At 61.3% G+C, this 18,136-nt stretch overlaps 2 protein-coding genes across 3 annotated transcripts in view; one reads left to right on the plus strand and one right to left on the minus strand.

Moving 5' to 3' along the window:
* Positions 1 to 1,612: 1,612 nt before the first annotated feature.
* Positions 1,613 to 18,123, minus strand: Akt1 (AKT serine/threonine kinase 1). Of its 2 annotated transcripts, none has more exons than XM_010607337.3 (14): positions 17,962 to 18,123; positions 16,434 to 16,574; positions 8,605 to 8,733; positions 6,362 to 6,473; positions 5,877 to 6,024; positions 5,527 to 5,658; positions 5,391 to 5,456; positions 4,742 to 4,810; positions 4,419 to 4,592; positions 4,208 to 4,336; positions 3,916 to 4,130; positions 3,756 to 3,843; positions 2,637 to 2,739; positions 1,613 to 2,466 (listed from the first exon to the last, which is right to left on the minus strand). In XM_010607337.3, the coding sequence occupies exons 2-14, from the start codon at positions 16,477 to 16,479 to the stop codon at positions 2,387 to 2,389; spliced, it is 1,491 nt and encodes a 496-aa protein (XP_010605639.1). In that variant the 5' UTR covers positions 16,480 to 16,574; positions 17,962 to 18,123; the 3' UTR covers positions 1,613 to 2,386. The 2 variants fall into 2 exon arrangements, with proteins under 2 accessions (XP_010605639.1, XP_010605640.1); XM_010607338.2 differs by having other exon boundaries at positions 4,419 to 4,544; positions 17,962 to 18,122.
* The window catches only part of Zbtb42 (zinc finger and BTB domain containing 42), a 9,411-nt gene continuing 7,752 nt past the window's right edge, over positions 16,478 to 18,136 (plus strand). Inside the window, exon 1 of the mRNA XM_010607378.3 lies at positions 16,478 to 16,597. Within this exon, the coding sequence (XP_010605680.1) occupies positions 16,478 to 16,597 (120 nt within the window). The remainder of the gene's footprint in view (positions 16,598 to 18,136) is intronic.

Consider the following 18,136-nt stretch of genomic DNA (forward strand, 5'->3'; position numbering starts at 1 on the left):
GACAAGCCAATAAAGGAAATAAAATGGGAAGACTTAGAAAGGAGGCAGACAAGGGAAGGAGGAACACATGGGGCAGAAGTGGAGAAGGCAGTTCATGTGAGCTCAGCTGTACTGCTACCCCCATCAGTGTGTGCAGTCTAAATACCTCCCTGTTGGTCAGAGGCTGCCTTTTTTTCTTTTTTTTTAAACAGGCAAGACTCAACTATGCCATCTACAAGAAATTCACTTTAGGGCCAGGGATTTAGCTCAGCGGTTCAGTGGCCTGCCTTGCAAGCGCAAGGACCCGAGTTCAATCCCCGGTACCAAAAAAAAAAAAAAAAAAAAAAAAAAAAAAATTCACTTTAAAGAAATGAGTTACAAGAAAAGGATGGAATAAGCAAGCCTCTGCCAAGTGACAAGCCCAGACTTCAAGCGGGCATACCCTGGCAGACGCATTTTCTGGGAGAGCAGGCACAACTTCTAACGCCTCCCAACATGCCCGGTCATCCCTGTCTTGGATTTGTAGGGCCTACTGCTGCACCTGCTGGAACATGGGATGGGCCGGAGCCAAAGCCACTTGCTGTCTTCCTGGCTCTTCCAAGCCTGCCTTGTGTTGGGAAAAGTAAGGCATGGGTGTGTTGGGCACGGGAAGGGCAGAACCCCGCTGTGGCCTCCCTGGCTGCCCCTCTGCTGCTGTGTCCTGCTGCAGACCATTCCATCTGAGCAGTGGGAAGGCTGGGGTAGGCTGAGGGTCTCCGTCCCTGCATCCAGTCCCTGTGACTCTGGACTGTAGAAATGGCCCCAAGGGCTCTTGTGGAAGGAGCAGCTCATGGTTCTCCAATACCAAGTCATTCCTGGCTGCAGCTGTCTCCATTTCCCTCTTCCATCAACCACTTTTTGGGGGGCGGGTACCAGGGTTGAACTTGGGTCCTTGCGCTTGCAAGGCAGGTGGCGGCACCACTGAGCTAAATTCCCAGCACCCCCATCAACCACTTTTTCAGTGAGGTTTGCTCAAGGTTGGAGAATGGAAGGCCATTGCATATTCTGGCTTCTGCCACACTCGTTTTGTATGGACATGAAGTCAGGATGCCGCCTCTCCAAAGCATTGTTCAGTATGTAACCCTGCAAGTGTGTTCTCCAGAAAAGCTGTGTAAGGAGTCAGTGGTGTGGCATAAGTCTGTTAGAACTGAGGATCAGGGACACCCAGAGACCTCAGCTGCCCCTGCAGGCCCAGAACATCACCCTCCCTGCTCAGTGGGAATGGGACAGCAGCCACCTGTCCACTCTGTCTAGAGTGGATCCCACTACCTATAAGGCCCTGGCGCCCCACTCTGCAGTCCCTGGCCAGTTGCACCGTGCCTGACCCACAGAGCAATGCCACCAGGCATCGGCCAGGGGGCGCCAGCTGCAAAACATGCATGCTGCTGGTTCTGGGGAAACCTGGGCCCCAGCTGTTCCTCTCACAGTCCTTCCAGGTAGCCAGGGTCTCTCTCCCTTCACAGCCCAGGCAGCTGACTCCTCTCCCCACAGAAGTGTCCTGGAGGCTGCCCATGCCTCAGGACAAAGGCCAACCTCAGCACAGGCCCTGGCTGCAGCCCTTTACCCCTAACATTCAGCAAAGCCAGCCACAAACTTGAAAAGCAATTTTTATTGAAGATTTGGAGGGAAAGTTTCATATTATAATAGTAAAAATGCTAAAGTTCAATGTAAAAAAAATGGCATGGTATAGCAGCAGCCAAATCTGGCCAGGACAGGGAGGGCCAGGCAAGAGGGTCAGAGGTGAAGCGTGGAGAGGACAAGTGCAGAGACAGAAATCATCCAGAGCACAGGGACAGGGCAGGAGGGGCTTTCCTGTCACTGAGATTACACCCCAGAGCCAGGACATGGCAAACTACCCTTGTATCTCCGTCCTGCAGGTGAGCCCTGGCCCACTCTGTCCCATCCCAGCCCATCCCATCTGGCGGCAGCTCTGAGGATGTCCTCAGAGGCTCGGCCCTAGTGTAGGGGCTTCCTGTGCCCCACCTGGAGGAGGGTGCCAACCAGCACCCAATGAAGCTGCCCCTGGTGCCGCAGGCAGGCTGAGGCCCTGGACCTGAGGTGGCAGCTGGACGCACAGCCCGATGGGGTAGTGCAAGATGTGCCCAGACCACCGGCCCCTCACTGCAAGGGCTGCAGAGGTCTGTAAGGTTTCCTACATGAGTGTAATTGTTCAGAGGGCTGAGGCCACATTTGAAGAACAGATTGGATGAAATAAATTAAGAGAAACTGCAGGGCAATATTTCTCTTGACCTGGCCAGGTGGGAGGATGCTGTCCCAGCAGGAATGTCCTCCCTGGGCCTGGTGTGGCTCCTCCGAGGCTTCTGATCCACGTGCCAGATGCAGCTGCCGGGCCTCTGCCGTGGGCGCTTCAGGCTGTGCCACTGGCCGAGTAGGAGAACTGTGGGAAGTGCGGCCTCCGTTCACTGTCCACACAGTCCATGTTGTCATCTGCAGGGCAAGACATGGCTCAGGGGAAACCAAGGCAGGGCTGCAGCCTGGGGGGAATGAGGCCAGCCCTCAGAACAGACACCCACCCTGATTACCACCACCACAGTCTAGATTTAAGGCATCTGAATTTCAGCCACCAGGGCAGGTGGATGGGGTGCAGGGCCTCTCACCTTGGTCTGGCGGTGTGATGGTGATCATCTGGGCTGTGAACTCTTCATCAAAATACCTGGTGTCTGTCTCCGAGGTGACCTGTGGCTTGAAGGGCGGGCTCAGCTGCAGGAGGCACAGCAAAGGCTGGTTACCGGCCTTGCCCTACACCCCAATGTGCCCCAACTCAGGTGACAGCCCCTCACAGTGCCAGGATGCCAGGGCCATTTGGAAAGGGAGAGAGTGCGGGATGCCCCTCCAGTGGAGGGAGTTCCACCACCTGTGTTCCTCACACAGGGATAGCCCAGTCTTGTGGCAGCAGGCAATGTGCCAGGCAGGAGTTGGGTGGGAGGGGACCTTGGACCCCAGGACCCAAGCGTGACTGCCTCCTTTGGGAAGGAACCCGGGAGGGCCAGGGACAGCTAAAGCTTCCCCTCTTCTCAAGCTTATCCTGCAGAACCCCAGAGAGGGACATATTCCTCATATTCCTTGGAGGAAGCAGCCTCAGACCACCCCTTAGGGTCCACATCAAACATGAACCTGGAGTCTGCCCCAGTGGGATTGCATGCTTCTGGTCAGGGCTGGGCAGGAGGAGAGACTGTCTACACTCTCCACTCTCAAGGGCAGAGCCAGAAGGGGACAGCAAGCTGGGCAAGGGCCAGGGGCCCTGCCGGCCACTGTGGCCTGTGATAGAGACTCAGGTAGACACCCACAAAGTGCTCAGGGCAGGATACCCAGTACCCACTGAGCAGACCAAGCCCCTCAGAAAGCCAAGAGCACGGTGCACCCACCATTGGCGGAGAGCAGAGTGGCACCCTCCCACTCCTACAGGCTTCCCACATAGACTAGGCAGATAGGTACACTGGGGCATAGCTCCTATGGGAGGAGGGAGGGAGGCAGGCCTGGGCCAGCTTCCAGGACCCTTGCTAGTGAGCACAGGCGATGGGAGGGGGTACAGGCAAGGGCCCCTGGCACCAGACTGCAGCAGGACCCCAGGCAGGGGGTACCAGGAATACTCTGGCTCTCCTGTGTATGTGGGTGTGCTAGCAAAGGCAAGCACACTTGCCACCATGTGGCTGAGTGGCTGGCACGGGACTCAGCATGGCAGGACATGTGGCACAGTGGGGAGCTCGCCGCTGCACCTTCTTCTCATACACATCCTGCCACGCGATGCTGGCGAAGAAGCGGTGCTGCATGATCTCCTTGGCGTCCTCAGAGCCCCCGCCGAGCCTGCAGGGACGTGGCTGGCTCAGCACGGTGCCCCAGCCCTGCCCTCCCAGGGGTGCCAGGCAGGGGCTGCACCTCTGCTTGGGGTCCTTCTTGAGCAGCCCCGAGAGCAGGGACTTGGCCTCGGGGCCGAGCGTGCGTGGGAAGCGGATCTCCTCCATGAGGATAAGCTCGAACAGCTTCTCATGGTCCTGGTTGTAGAAGGGCAGGCGGCCGCACATCATCTCGTACATTACCACGCCCAGCCCCCACCAGTCCACTGCGCGGCCGTAGTCATTGTCCTCCAGCACCTGCACGGGGACTCAGGTCTCAGCACACTGTGGCACAGGGCAGCGGGGGTGTGGGTGACACGATGGGGGTGACGCACCTCAGGGGCCAGGTACTCAGGTGTCCCACAGAAGGTCTTCATGGTGGCACCGTCCTTGATGCCCTCCTTGCACAGCCCGAAGTCCGTAATCTTGATGTGCCCATCCTTGTCCAGCATGAGGTTCTCCAGCTATTGGAAGGCCTGGGGTCAACACTGCCGGCCCGGCCCCCACCTCCTGTAAGCCCACCTGTGGGGCCCAGCTTGGGCTCACCTTGAGGTCCCGGTACACCACATTCTTCTCAGAGTGCAGGTAGTCCAAGGCTGACACAATCTCTGCACCATAGAAGCGGGCCCGGTCCTCGGAAAACACGCGCTCACGGGACAGGTGGAAGAAAAGCTGTGGGAGGGGACACTGAGGGGCCACAGGCGAAGGGCTCCCTGCCACCTGCAGGCAGGGCACAGTGGGGCCAGTCCAGGGGCCCAGGGTCTGGAGGTCCCAGAGACCCAGAGATCCTAACTCAGGGACAGAGAACCATCCTGGGTCGCTGACAAGCCCACCCGTGCACTGGTGCCCTCGAGCTGCACCCTGCCTACCTCGCCCCCGTTGGCATACTCCATGACGAAGCAGAGGCGGTCGTGGGTCTGGAAGGAGTACTTCAGGGCCTAGAACGGAGCACAGCTGGGGCTGCAGCCCTCCATGAGGGCAGGGGCGGATGGAGGCCATGTGCCCACCAGCGCCAGGTGACCCATAGCCACCAAGGTGTGTTCTCAGGATGAGCTACAGGGTCTGGGCTCATGTCCAAGGGGACGGGGCAGCCTCACAAGGAGGTGACACGCCAAGCTCTGGCACCACCAAAACTGAAGGGAAACACAGCACTTGCTGAGGGCATCCACCCTGATGCTCCAAGCTGCCTGGCCCCCTCTGCCTCTCAGAAGGCCACCTATGGCTGGTCACCCACAAGGGCTGACCCTGGAGCTAAGCAACTGGTTGGACTGGGCCCTCTCCTGGGACAGGGGAGCCCAGCACACACCCCTCCTGGGCATGGCCCACTGGGTAAGCCTGGAAGATGGTTTGGCAGAGGTGTAGGACTTCCAGGCCCTTGGCAGAGTGGATGGAGACCAAGGTCACGAGCCCTGCCTCTGCATCCTGCAATCTGCAGCCCACACCTGGCACCATCATACCCAGCCACCATAAGCCATGCCCAAACCCCCAAAAAGGCCAGGTATAAGTGGCCCCACTCACCGTGAGGAAGGGATGCCTGGAGTTCTGCAGGACACGGTTCTCCGTGAGTGTATGGGCTACCTCATCCTGTAAGGCAGGATCAGTGAGTGCTGCCGCCCCTGTCCTGCACCCACCCCACCCCCACCTGCCCACGCACCTTGGCCACAATGACTTCCTTCTTAAGGATCTTCATGGCATAGTAGCGGCCCGTGGCCTTCTCCTTCACCAGGATCACCTTCCCAAAGGTGCCCTTGCCCAGCAGCTTCAGGTATTCAAACTCATTCATGGTCTGTGGGCAGCAGGCAGCGATGGTCAGGGCCCCTGCACCCCATGCCTGCCCATGGGGCAGACACCTGCTTGAAACCCAGAGGACGCAGTGTCACCCACAGCAGCCTGGGAAACGGTGCAGGCAGGGCCTAAGTCACCTGCAGGCCTGGTGACTCAGATCCAGGCCCCACCCTGGAAGTCAGGTGAGGACCCTGACCCCCAGCAGGGGCCCAGCCTTACCACTCGGTGCTTGGGCTTGGCCAGGGACACTTCCATCTCCTCAGCCCCTGAGTTGTCGCTGGGTGAGCCTGACTGAAACTCCATCAGCTCCTCCTCCTGCCTCTTGAGACCATCCGCCACAGTCTGGATGGCTGTTGTCCACTCCTCCCTACAGAGCGTCATGTGAGTCACCTTCATCCTTGGCCAGTCCAGCAACCCCAGAGCCCCCAGTGGCCACCCAGAACCTGGCCTCCCACAATGTGGAAACTCCCAGATGCTGGGGATATGGAGCTCCAGCCCCCAGCAGCATGGCACCCAACCCACCCTGTTTTCACCTCTAGCTTCAGTTTTCCCCACCACCTGAACCGCAAGGTAGGACAGGGCTAGTCTCTAGAATGGACCAAGGATGGCCATAAGCAGAAGGCACCACAGCCCTGCGCCATGTCCATCCCCCCCGCACTGGGGTTACTACCCGCAGCCATCCATCCATGCCCTGCCCCACACACCGCTCCTCTGGCGTCTCCACGTGGAAAGTGCGCTCAATGACCGTGGTCCACTGCAGGCAGCGAATGATGAAGGTGTTGGGCCTGGGCCGCTCTGTCTTCATCAGCTGGCATTCTGAGGTCACCGGGCCAGGGGGCATCATCAGCATTTGCCCCCCACAGCACCCACCCCAAAGTCCTGGCCACACCAGCCACGTCCCTACAGAGCCCCACTGGTCCCAGGGGGCTGTCCAGCCCCTCTCCAAGGCTGCTTCCCTCACAAACAGGGCTAGGCCCTGCTGCAGCTGGGATGCTGCCCTGGAGCTGAGAGGCATCCCCAAGAGGGGCCCCCTCCCAAGACACTTCCTGCCTTTGTCTCTGAGCCCCCATCTCATGCTCAGCCTTGGAGAGGGGAGCACTGAGGTTCCAGCAGGGCTGGGATGCAACCTGCCCATCCCACTGGTACACGAATGTCTGCAGCTTTTCCAAGCTGAGCTGGAGCATCTAGAGAATACATATATCCAGAGCACACACATGCACACCTGCAGCAGGAACACCTGGAGCACACCCGGAATAGCTATACAGCTGCAAAATACCCTCCTTGAGCACACATACTTGCAACATGTACACATCTGCAATATACACATGCATGCCACATGCACACCTGTGATATGTGTAGACCTGCGACATGCATACCGAGGGCCCACACACCCTGGGGCTCCTGCACACCTGCAGCACCCGCCCCTCGTGCATGGGAGGTGAGGGCAAAGCAGCCCTGAGGATCGTGAGCTGTATGTGCAGGGAGGGTTCTGGGCAGGGCTTGGAGTGAGGCAGGCAGGGCTGAGGGGCCAGCAGAGGAGCCTCCCACATTCCAGCACTGGGGCCCTGGCAACATAAGGGGCCGGCTGGGCTCCACTGGGGGCCCAGAAGGGGCCTGGAGCACAGCTCTGTGGGGAGGGCCTGTGTCAACACCAGGCACAGGAGAGTGGAAAACCTGCCTGCTCTTGTGTGACACAAGAGCCTCCTGCTTCCTCCAGGACAGCCCACCGGAGGCCACCAGATGGGATGCCATGCCCAAAGGGGCTGGGGCTTTGGCCCTACACATACCAGAACCCACCCTGGGAAAAGCCCCTGGTCACAGAGGCCCAACACAGCCACCCCACCCCACCCCCACCCCCTGTCTCTTGCATCCCATGGCCTGCTCATGGACCAGGCTGTGCTCATGGCCCCCACTGTGCCCCTCCACAGTCCCCCTGCTGCCTCGGCCCACCACATTCGTCCTAGGGTACACTCCTGGTGCCTCCTCCAGCAAGGCACCCTCCACAGCCATGAAGGCCCCAGCTCTGACACAGGGGACGCTGGAGAGAGCTTAGGTCAAGGCTCCCAGGGGACTTGCGTCTGCCTCCTTGGTCTCACCCATCCTGGGGGCCCCCCCACCATCAGACCACTCTGCTGCTGCAGGGCCTCAGGCTGGAGAAACCTCAGAGGAGGAACTCAGGGTTCAGAGAACCAGGTCAAGGTAAAGCCCTCAGGAGGCCCTCAGCATGGGCCTCACAGGGCAGGGTCTGCTCCTCCCAACTGGGTACCCGGGGAGAAGGGTGCTGGCTATGTCCTCCTCTTCAGAGCACAAGCTGGGGATACTTGGCGTTGGTGACAATGCTCCCAGGGTGCCAGAATCATCCCTGCTCCTCTTTCTGCCTGCAAGTGCCAAGGCCAGGTCCTTCCATACCCAGCCTGGGCCCTGGGGCTAGAACCCAGGGGCCAGTGAGGTTGGGGGAATCAGAGGACCCCAGGTCCCAGGGTACAACCCAGGACCAACCCATGGTGGGAACTGTACTACACCCCCAGACTACAGCCTCAGGCCAACATCTGAGGCCTGCCCTTGGCCAGCCCATTCAACACAGTGTCCCACAGCCTAGCCCTATCAACACTCGGTCAGAGGCTAAGGGAGATGGAAGCACCCCCCACCTTTCCCTGCCTACAGGGTCCTTAAGAGAGACCTGGTGGACCCTGTTCAGCCCCACGTGCCAGAGCCTCCAGCTTCCAAAGAAGAGCCCTAGGGAATAGTGCCATCATGGCCATGCCTGAGCAGACCATGCAGCCCCAAAGATGACCCAGGGTGAACCAGGAGCCAGCACTGCCTGACCGGCTCCCCAGGACACAGGCCAAAGGGTACCTCAGCAGGGGCCTGGTACACACAGGGCTCCAGCCATCACTGCCCACCATCACCATGCCCTCCAACCCAGAGCGGCCAAGAGGACACTTACGTGCCACAGAGAAGTTGTTGAGAGGGGACTCACGCTGGTCTACATCCTGTGGCCGCTCCTTGTAGCCGATGAAGGTGCCGTCATTCTTGAGGAGGAAGTAGCGTGGCCGCCAGGTCTTGATGTACTCCCCTGTGGGGCAGGAGGGAGGGCCGCACACTGAGCACACTGGGTGGGCAGGGAGTGGGCGCTGGCCTCCAGACAGAGGCACTCTGTAGAGCCAGGATCAAGAGTGCCCAGCTCCACTGCCAGGGCTCAGGACAAGGGCTCTGCCCAGGCACCTGAGAGCTGGCGGGTGGTAGCTGCTGGTGACAAAGGTAGGTATGGGCTGCCACAAGGCTGGCCCCTGGCTGAGGACGGAGCCTAGTGTATGGTGAGGAAGGGGACTCGTGGCCACAGCTGGCTAGGGCTGGGCCACAGGATGGCCACTCAAAAGGGACAGCAACTGCCTGCCCCAGGCTCTGGGTACCACTCGGGGCCTGGGAAACAGACCTGGGAGGCTCCTGCAGCTGCGCACCAAGACCTGCCCTGGGTCACCCAGGTACACGGCAATGTTCTCCCTCAAGTTATTTTGCAACATCAGCCATAAACAGGCACTCACAAGTGGGGACAAAAGCAGATGTCCTTTGTGATCTCCAAGCAACTGTCATTTTTCATAGTGACACCCGGAAGAAACGTTTCATTTACATTTTGCCGAGCAAGGAGTCTGAACAGGGAACTTACTAATTAGGCAACTTCTTCATCTGAGGGTGGGCAGAGGGTGGGGTGGGGTGGGACCAGCCCACAGGGTCAAGGCCCTGCACAGGGGCCATGTCCTCTGCCACGCCAAGCCCTGGATGGGGCACCTGGAGGGACAAGCAGACAGCAATGGCATAGTCCCATGGGTGAGGCATGCACACTACAACCCCAGAGCACAGAGCGGGTTCCCGGTCAGATGCCTGGGGCAGGCACTACTCCCAAGGTGCCCAGGCTGTGGGGCTGGGCAGCATCTTAACTTCCTATAGCCCCAGAGGCCTGGCCATCCTTCTCCACCTATGGTCCTCCTACAGGCCACACCCCACAGTGGTGTCCAGGGGGCCCAATGTCAAGCCTTCACAGCCTCAGCTCCACCCCCCAGGCTGCAGGCCACAGAGGCTTCCCCAAGGCCACCACTCATTTGCTCCAACCAAACTCTGCCATCCTGGCCAATGGGAGATCCACAGGGGACAGAAACGCCTGCCCCAGCAGGGCCAACTGTGTGTGTGGGGCTCGGGGTTAGCCCTGGGTCAGGCTTGGGAGAAGGTGGCCAGAGCCCAGACCAGGCCACCACCCACATCCCGGACACCAGCAGGAAGGGCCCCCCACCCCCCCATCTGCAATGCTCCAGATGTGTGTGAACATTGCAGGGGTCCTTCTGAGGGGACAGATCCCCTCAATGCTGGCCTGCAGCTCACTTGTGGCCACCAGGGCACTTACAACCTAACCCTGGATCCCAGGGTTGCTGGTGGCCTTGGGCCATCACCCAGCACCAACCCTCTTGAGGAGGTCAGTAACAGACCCCCCCCAAGTACACAACACAGGGTCCCATGGCCCTGGGGACCCCAGCTCTTTAGGCGGTCAGCGGGGCAGGCCCCATAGACTCCAGCCCTGGCCACGCACCCCTTCCCCACCCAGCCCCAGCCTGGACACAGGGCCTGGCTGCACAGTGTCGGCAGGAGGTACAGGGAGCAGAGTGGGCAGGGGGCACCCACCACGCGTGCCCACCCGCCGGTGCCAGTCTGGAGCTGTCGGCCCCTGATGGAGTACCTCCCATCTCACCAGCTGCCGCTCCCCGGGACACTAACCGAGCAGGGCTGTTGATGAGCAACATATCCACACACCCCAGAAATCCATCTTGCTCCACCAACTGCCGCCTGCCCCCACTGCGCCCCCCGCACAACCCGGCACTCAGCGCCCACCCGACTCCCAACCCAGCCTACAGCAGCATCCTCCCACCTCCTGACGGAGCTCTAGTGCAAGCCATTCTGAGAGCAGGATCTGGGGATGCAGGCTAAACTCAGCCCCCTAAGAGAAGGGCCAGGAAGGCCCAGGAGTCTGGCATTGGAAAGGCTGTGCCCTCTCTGCCTATAGACCCAGCACCCAGACCCCTCCAGAGGAGGAATGGGGCCCTGTGCCCAGGACAGGCTGGGAGACACAATCTTCTCCTTCATCTCCGCCTGCCAGGCCAGCCAGGCCATCACTGTGGCAGGAGGCAGCTGTGGCCTGGGCCGTGGCTGGCATCTTAACGAGTTCAGTCCAGACAGAATGAGAGGTAGGCAGGCAGCCTGGACTGGGAGGCCCCAGGAGCATAAGTCAAGGGGGCGGCCACTGAGGGCCTGTGTGGGGGACATGCCCACTGGTGGAACAGGCAGGAAGAGACTGGCCCACAAGGCTCCCTTTTGTCCTTAGCATCTCGGAGGCCCACTGCTCTGGCTTGACTACCTACCCTGGAGCAAGCTGAGTCCAGCTGGGGATGTAAAGAACCAGCCACCTTTCTCTACCCATCCTTCAGGGATGCAGCCCACATGGGGACCACAGGGCCTAGCCTGCATCCCCACTGCCCTCACAGGGCCACATTCTGGCCAGAGGACAGAGCCAAGTGAGCCTCCCAGGACGCTGCCCCTCCATGGGTCCCCACTGCTCCCCAAGCCAGAGATACACCCCACGTGCAGGACAACCAGAGGCAGCCACAGTGGGTGCTCAGGCCAGAGGCTCACACGTCCTGCTCATCCCAGCCCTGATATCAGCATGGGTGCAGCTGCTGCAAGGACCTGCTGTCCTGTGCCCACACTACAGGCAGACAGAGGTGGGTGCTGTCTGTCCTACCTCTGGGGGCCTGCTCTGCACCACTGCAGTCCTTCAGCCCCTGGGGATGTCCCCCACCCCCAAGCTGCAGGGTGGGCAGCTATGAGCCAGGCCCCTGTAGCCCAGCCCAGGCTGGCAGACAGGCCTGAACCCCCACTCACCCTGTACCCAGCCCATGGGCCCTAAGCATCCCTGTGGTCAATCTGATTGGGTCCCCAGCCATTCCCAGCAAGGGAAGGGGTCCCTCCAGGCAGCCCCTCCTGGGCTAGATACTGGGGATCTAGCAGGGCCCCCAAAAGGGCCCAGTGGCCAAAGCACCCATAGGATGGAGCCTCATGGCCAGTGCTAGGCCAGGCCACAGGTCACAGATCCGTCCCTGGGGTCCCTCCAAGCACAGGACCCTCTGAACTACAGCAGCCCCTCCCCCGCATCCCAGCACCACAACACCCCAAGTCCCGGCTCTCGGGAAACTGCTGGGTAAACACTTTGCTGCACGGTGGTGCAGTGGCAGGCAGCAGCTGGCAGGGTGCCAGGCGGCACCGAGCTGTTTCTCCACAGCAAAGTGAGCCCCAGCAGGCCCGTGGAGCAGGCACCAGCTGACAGCGGCGATGTAGTACCCCGCCGCCACCACATCCATCGTGCTCGACAGCTGCTGGGCGCCCATTTACCTTCTCCAGCACATTGAGCACTCACACAGCGCGGACAGCGGCCCTCTGGGCTGGTGGGCGACACGGTCACCTCCAAGGCCCAGCTGTCTGTCGGTCCTCTGCCTGGGCCTTAGGTCCCCACATCGCCTGACCTGAGCAGGTGCAGGCCACAGATGGATCAGGAACCAGTGAGGACAGGACAGGGTGAGAGGAGCCATGCCACAAGGCCACCACCCCCACCTCCCGCCTCCCCAGGTGGCCCCGGCGAGTGAGGTGCCCTGCCTGAGCCTCAGGGACACGAGTGGCCGGCTTAGATGCCGTGCCACAAGCTGTCTGGGTTTCTCTCCTGCCCGCAGCACCATCCACCCCCAGGAAGCCCACTTGGGAACAGGGAGGCAGTATCATTATGCCCACTTGCTCCCTGGGGAGACCGAGGCTCCCACAGGGAAGACGCAGAGCAGCACAGACCCAGGTGCCACAGGGTACAGGCAGCTCTTCAAAAGCTCTGGCTCTGCCCGGAAGCAGGCCCAGCAACGCCATACAGCCCTGCGGGGTGCAGAGGCCAAGGTGCCACCAGGGTGCTGTTGGATGACACTGCCACCCCATCCATCACCCTGCCATCCAAGCTGCAGGCCCCGGCCCACCCACACTGCTTCCTCCCTACAGCTACCTCTTCTTTGGCACTGCCCGGCACCCCACTACGCCACACACCCAACCTGTGCAGCTATCACCAAGCCCATTGCTCTGCATCCTGTGTCCCCCAAATCTTCCTACTCAGTCCCATGGCCTGTACCCAGGCTCAGCCTCAGGTCTCCCTAACCCAGCAGCCCAGTCCCACAGGTGCTGGCTCTGCCTGTCCTGCTCAGGGCTCACCCTGGCCAAACCCCAGCCCGCAAGCCACCACCAAGCTCTGTCCCCACACCAGGCCTCCCATCACCTGCTGTGTGTGATGCAGCAGCTAACAGCAGGGGACCCATGACAGGCTGGAGGTCACACAAGGAAGGGGCATTGGAGGCCTACACAGCACAGCACCTGGTTCAGTTCTAGAACAGTGTCCAGGAAGCAGTCCAGCCAAACCCACCCCAGCAGGGACAGTGACAGAGTTTCTGGCCAGATGAGGGGAGGCAAGAGGGCACTGGACAGGGGGTGAGAAGGCAGCACCAGCCACTCTGCAAAGGGACAGGAGCCCAGGGCTCCTCCAGGGCAGAGCAGGCAGGGCAGCAAGGCTGCACAAATGTGAGCCCCATCCCCACCACCATGCAGACACCCAGAGGACAAAGGGGCCAGGACCCAGGGCACGTCCGCTACCCCCACAAGAGCTACCTTGCACCCTGGGCGCCCTGCCACCCTGGGCCAGGAGGCTGAGCACAGTGCCAAGTCTGCTCCACATCCCAGCCAGCCACCTTGAGGTGCCACCTGATCCAAGTGGCCTCACCCTACTCCTACCAAGCTGGATCCCCGTCAGGACCCATTGTGGATTGCCACCAGACTCCCCCAGAGGAAGCCCCACCTGACAGCCCACTGAGGCCCTGGGCAGGTGGCCCACTCCAGATGTCACTGGTAGAGGATAAGCATGGGGCTGAAGTGCTGGCCACCCAAACCCAGCACCCAAGGATCCCACCCACACCCTAGCACGGCAGGACAGTCACCAGCCAACCCTGTTGCCTAGCACCAACACCTGCAGGCACACACCTGTTACTTCCCAAGATTAGAGGAGTCCATCCAGCAGCAGAGGACAGGCAGCACGGAGGAGTGGCCCCCAGCAGACAGGGCTACGGCTGGAGCACAGCCCTCCACCAGCTGCCAGCCCAGGTTTGGCTGGAGAGAGCAGGGCGGGCAGAGCTGTGGCCTCTGCCATTACCACAGGGCAGTCCTGGGCAGCAGGCGACAGCCTCGGCTCCAGTTGTGGGAGGGCTGAGGCTGGGTGCTGGCGCCAAGCCTGGTCCGGGTGTGCCCAGGCTGGGGGAATGCCAGTCCAGCCATGCCAGCTCCCTCCACACACCCCCAGCACTTCTAGGAACTGGCCTGATGCAACCCGCCATTCTCTCCTGGGAGCCAGGAGCCACCCAGTGCAGCCCTTTCCACAGGGCTGCCATGGGGCCAGGAGGAATCCAGGCCCACAGCTGGGTGGGTGGCATGGCCCTGTCCGTGCCCACTCCACTAAGTCCAGGACACCATGGAGCCACCCCCCGCCCCCACTGGAGGACACCTCTGCCAGACAGGATGGACAGCCAGGATGTAACGGCAGGAGTACTGACTGCGTGAGAACCACCAGGCTCAGGGGCCCCCACATCCAGGCTGGGGCCAACAGTGATCCCATCCCCAGCGCAAGGCCGCCTGCTTCCTCTTTTGTTGTTTGTTTTTAAAGTGAGAGTTCAATAGCTCACAAAATAGGAATCTTGGGCCCTGCACCGCCAGCCTCAGCCACAGCCATGCCACCAGCCCTCACTGCTTGTCCCCTGCATCAGGCCACGGCTGGGCTCCCACGCACTGCACACCCTCCTCCTGGACAGCCAAGGTGCACCAACTGTGGCAAAGCATCTAGGTGCCCGGTCTGGGACTCACTGCCCAGGGTACCAGTCCCAGAGCTCACAGGGTGTCCAGCATCAGATCGCGATGCATCCACAGCAGGACACAGGTGGCCCAGCCAACACATAGCTCTCCTGGTTTCAGCTGAGCTGAGGCCCAGATGCACCCTGACGTACCTGGGTGCACGGACCTACCCATCCCAAGTCTTCCTCTCCTGGGCCAGCTCTCCACTGTGGCTGAGGGACACGAAGGACAACTGAGGGTACAAGAGCAGGACATTTGAGGTGGAGGTTCGGCCCGGGCACCATCCTCAGGGCACGGGACACACAACAACCCCATGGTCACAGTGGTGCTGTCTCCCCAGCTTCAGCCCACAGCCAGTGTAGTCTGGCCCCAGGCCATCCTGGGGAGCGCTGGCTGAGATAGCCCCCCACCTTGGGCAGCACCCTACCCTGCAGGAGCCATGAGGGCAGCCTGGCACATCGGGGTGGCCCCGGCCTGAGTGCTGTGGGGACACAAGGACACCGCAGGCCAGAGAGGGCAGTGAGCGGCAATTGCCCCATTGGCTAGCACAGAGAGGGTCCCAGAGACCAAGGAGGGAAACCAGGGGCCCAGGCCAAGCCGATCAGCAGGATGCCAGTGCCACCTCCCACCCAGGGGCTGCCCCACCTGCTCTGTGCAGATGGGGACACTGAGGCCCCAGGCTGTCCGTGACCTTTGTCCCACAGGGCATCACCAGGACAGAGTGGCCAACAGGGACACCCCAGGGATGGATGTCCTGCCACCCTCCAGGCCCCGGAATGGAGCACTGTGAGCAACAACCTGAAACTTCAGGACCTAGGGGCGCCAGTGGTCCTGGCCGTCACAGACGGCCCCAGGCAGGCAGCGCCCCAGGAATGCGAAGCCAGGCAATGCCCCATCATTCAACCAGCAATGGCTAAGGAGGAGACTGCAGTGGCAGTGTGGAGAGCAACAGGCTGAGTGGGGGCTGGTGTCCCCAAACCACAGGCTGTGAGGTGACATGGGGAAGGTGCGGCCTGGGGCCAGAATGGGACGGCATTGGACGGAAGAGAGGAGAGGCAGGCAGGGCAGAAGAGTGCAGCAGGTGAGGAGGGCCCAGACCCCAGGCTGCAGCCTCCTCACCCGATACTGGCAGCAACCGACCTCCCGGGGGCTGCCAAATCAGGCTCTCTAGGGACAGCGACCACATCCTCCACATAAGCTTCTGGTCCCCTGGAGGCCCTGGCACCTCATCTCTGTCACCCCTGGCTTCGTTGCTAGCCCCTACAGCTCCCTGGCCCACTCTGCAGAGGACCTCCTATACATCTCACAAAACCCCATCTCATGACACCCACTTTTGCCACAGCTCCCTCTCTGATCTATGCCTGGGGCTACCCCTGACAAAGGCATGGGGTCTATCCACCAGAGGACACGTTGAGCCACTGGCATGGAATCACCAGGACCTCCAGAGGAGCAGGTCTTCAGGAAGAAGTGCAGAGGGGCTGGCCAGTGCCCACTCTAGGGCAGGAGGGAACGGCTGAATGAAGAGCCTGCCTCATGTTCTTCCCTGGGCTGCAGGGCTCCCACAGGTGCAGGTTGCCCAGGCTGGGCTCCTCAGTAGGAGGGGAGCCCCAGAGCCCAGTTTAAGGCAGGAAGGCCCTGCCCTGCCGTCGGGAGCCCTTGGCAGTGCCCAGCTGCCAGGGGACCCGCCCCAGGGCACTGTGTCCTCACCGCCTTCTAGGAAAGCCAGAGTGGCACCCTGCCCCGCCCCCAGCACCCACCACCAGGAAGGCCAGGTTGGGCCCCAGGCTCCGGCCCAGCAGCATCACTGACCTCGCTTGTGCAGCCAGCCCTCCTTCACTATGGCCACATCGTTCATGGTGCCCGTGGGCCCCGTGGGCCGGGACGGCCCCAGGGTGCTCGTGGTCTCCACAGTCTTCTCTCAGGGGGCTCAAGGCCAATCCTGGCCACCGTCTGAAACAAGAAGGGGGTATGAGGTGGGGCCTGAGGGTCTCAGACGGGCACCTGCCCATCCTCCTCTCCCCAGGCCCCGCTGCTCCTGGCCTGCAGGGCCACTCCCACCAAGGCCTCTCTGTCCAGCCTTGCACTTGCTCACCACTCACTGCCTCCTCCAGGCCACCCTGGCAGGACATATGGCCCACAGGGACCTCACACCCTGGGAAGGCAGAACCCTTGCCATATGCAGGTGGCAGCATCAAGGAGAGCCCAGAGCCCTCAACGATAGTGACACCTTCCACCAGCAGGTCGGGCCACGAGAACCACAGCACCCTGTCCTCTCAATCCAGTTCATTTACTCCACCAACACCGACCAGGCTTCTCTACTTTTGCCAGGCCCAGCACTGGGCCCAAGACAAAGATACATGCAGATAGCCCTGTCGGTAAGGAGCACAGAGTGGGGTGGTTACAGACCCACAATCACAGCATTCAGGAGGCCACAAATGGGGGGGACACTGTACAAGTCCCCCCCTTCAGAGGCCCACCAGCCAGCCCATGCCAAACAGCTATCCCACTGCAAGTACTATACTCCTAGGCAACCCTCAAAACCCAGTTCTCATGTCACCACTCCTGGGCATCCTGGAAAAGAGCACCTGGACACTCTTGCCAGCAGCCCTGTGCTAGCCCTCAGGCGACCACAGGCCCAACAGAGACCTGAAGATCAGGCAGCATGGAACCCCACTTGGGTCCTTTCACAGCCAGTTGGGAGACCTCCCAGCGGCCACATCTCTGGCATTCTGGGGCTCGTACTGGGTGCCTGGAGTGTCACTGGCCCTCATTGTCTTCAGCTACAACTGGCCCAGCAGGAAGGCCCCAACATCGGTCAAGGGCTGGGACAGGGAAGCCCAGCCCACAGAGGAAGTGGGTACTCCAAACGCCTGGGGAAGGGGGTAGGAGGCTCCCAGGCAGGGCAGCCACAAGGGGCTCTGTGGCCCATTGGGTGTGTCCTGAAGGCCTGGAGGCCTCCACCCCCACCGCAGCCCAGGCCTGCTGTTGACAGTCAGACAGCTGTAGGGCCCCGTGTATAAATACATCATGCACATGCATGGGGTGCATGGGCAAGGCCAGCCTGGACGCAGAACCCCACCTTGGGTCCCCAGTGCCTCACACAGGAGTGGGGGGGGCTACCATTACGGCCTGAGGCACAATGCCCCAGACATCTGGGTCTCCAGGGGCTTGGGCTACCAAGCGCCCACCCGCCCTTCGCGGGGCTGGGGAGGCAGTGAGCGGCTGCCGGCTGGAGCAAGGAAGGGCTGGGGCCACAGACACAGGCCCAGCTCAGGAGCCTGCCGGCGCAGGACGGCTCATCTGCAGAGCCCCGCTGGCTCTCCAGGCCCCTGCTCACCAGGGTGGGTAGCACCTCCAGGCCCAGGCAGGCAGGAAGCAGCTTCCAGGCCGGGAGGTCCAGGCGCCCTTTGTGGGCTAGCCTGGGCGCCCTGCCACCGCGACAACTTTTCGTCCACGGGAAATGAGGTCTCCTTCCAGGCCCTCCCACGGGCTCGCAGGCCCCAGCCTTTCTC

Source organism: Fukomys damarensis, unplaced genomic scaffold, assembly GCF_012274545.1.
Source record: "Fukomys damarensis isolate Sample0158 unplaced genomic scaffold, DMR_v1.0_HiC HiC_scaffold_21, whole genome shotgun sequence".
Taxonomy (NCBI): domain Eukaryota; kingdom Metazoa; phylum Chordata; class Mammalia; order Rodentia; family Bathyergidae; genus Fukomys; species Fukomys damarensis.

Bases quoted from the DNA above. Each gene is read 5' to 3' on its own strand.
- Akt1 (XM_010607337.3), bottom strand. From the start codon at position 16,479: ATGAACGATGTGGCCATAGTGAAGGAGGGCTGGCTGCACAAGCGAG. The intron at 8,734-16,433 runs GTCAGTGATGCT...CCTGCCCCACAG, and splicing joins GGGCTGGCTGCACAAGCGAG to GGGAGTACATCAAGACCTGG. The intron at 4,811-5,390 runs GTGAGTGGGGCC...GCTCCGTTCTAG, and splicing joins CCAGGCATCCCTTCCTCACG to GCCCTGAAGTACTCCTTCCA.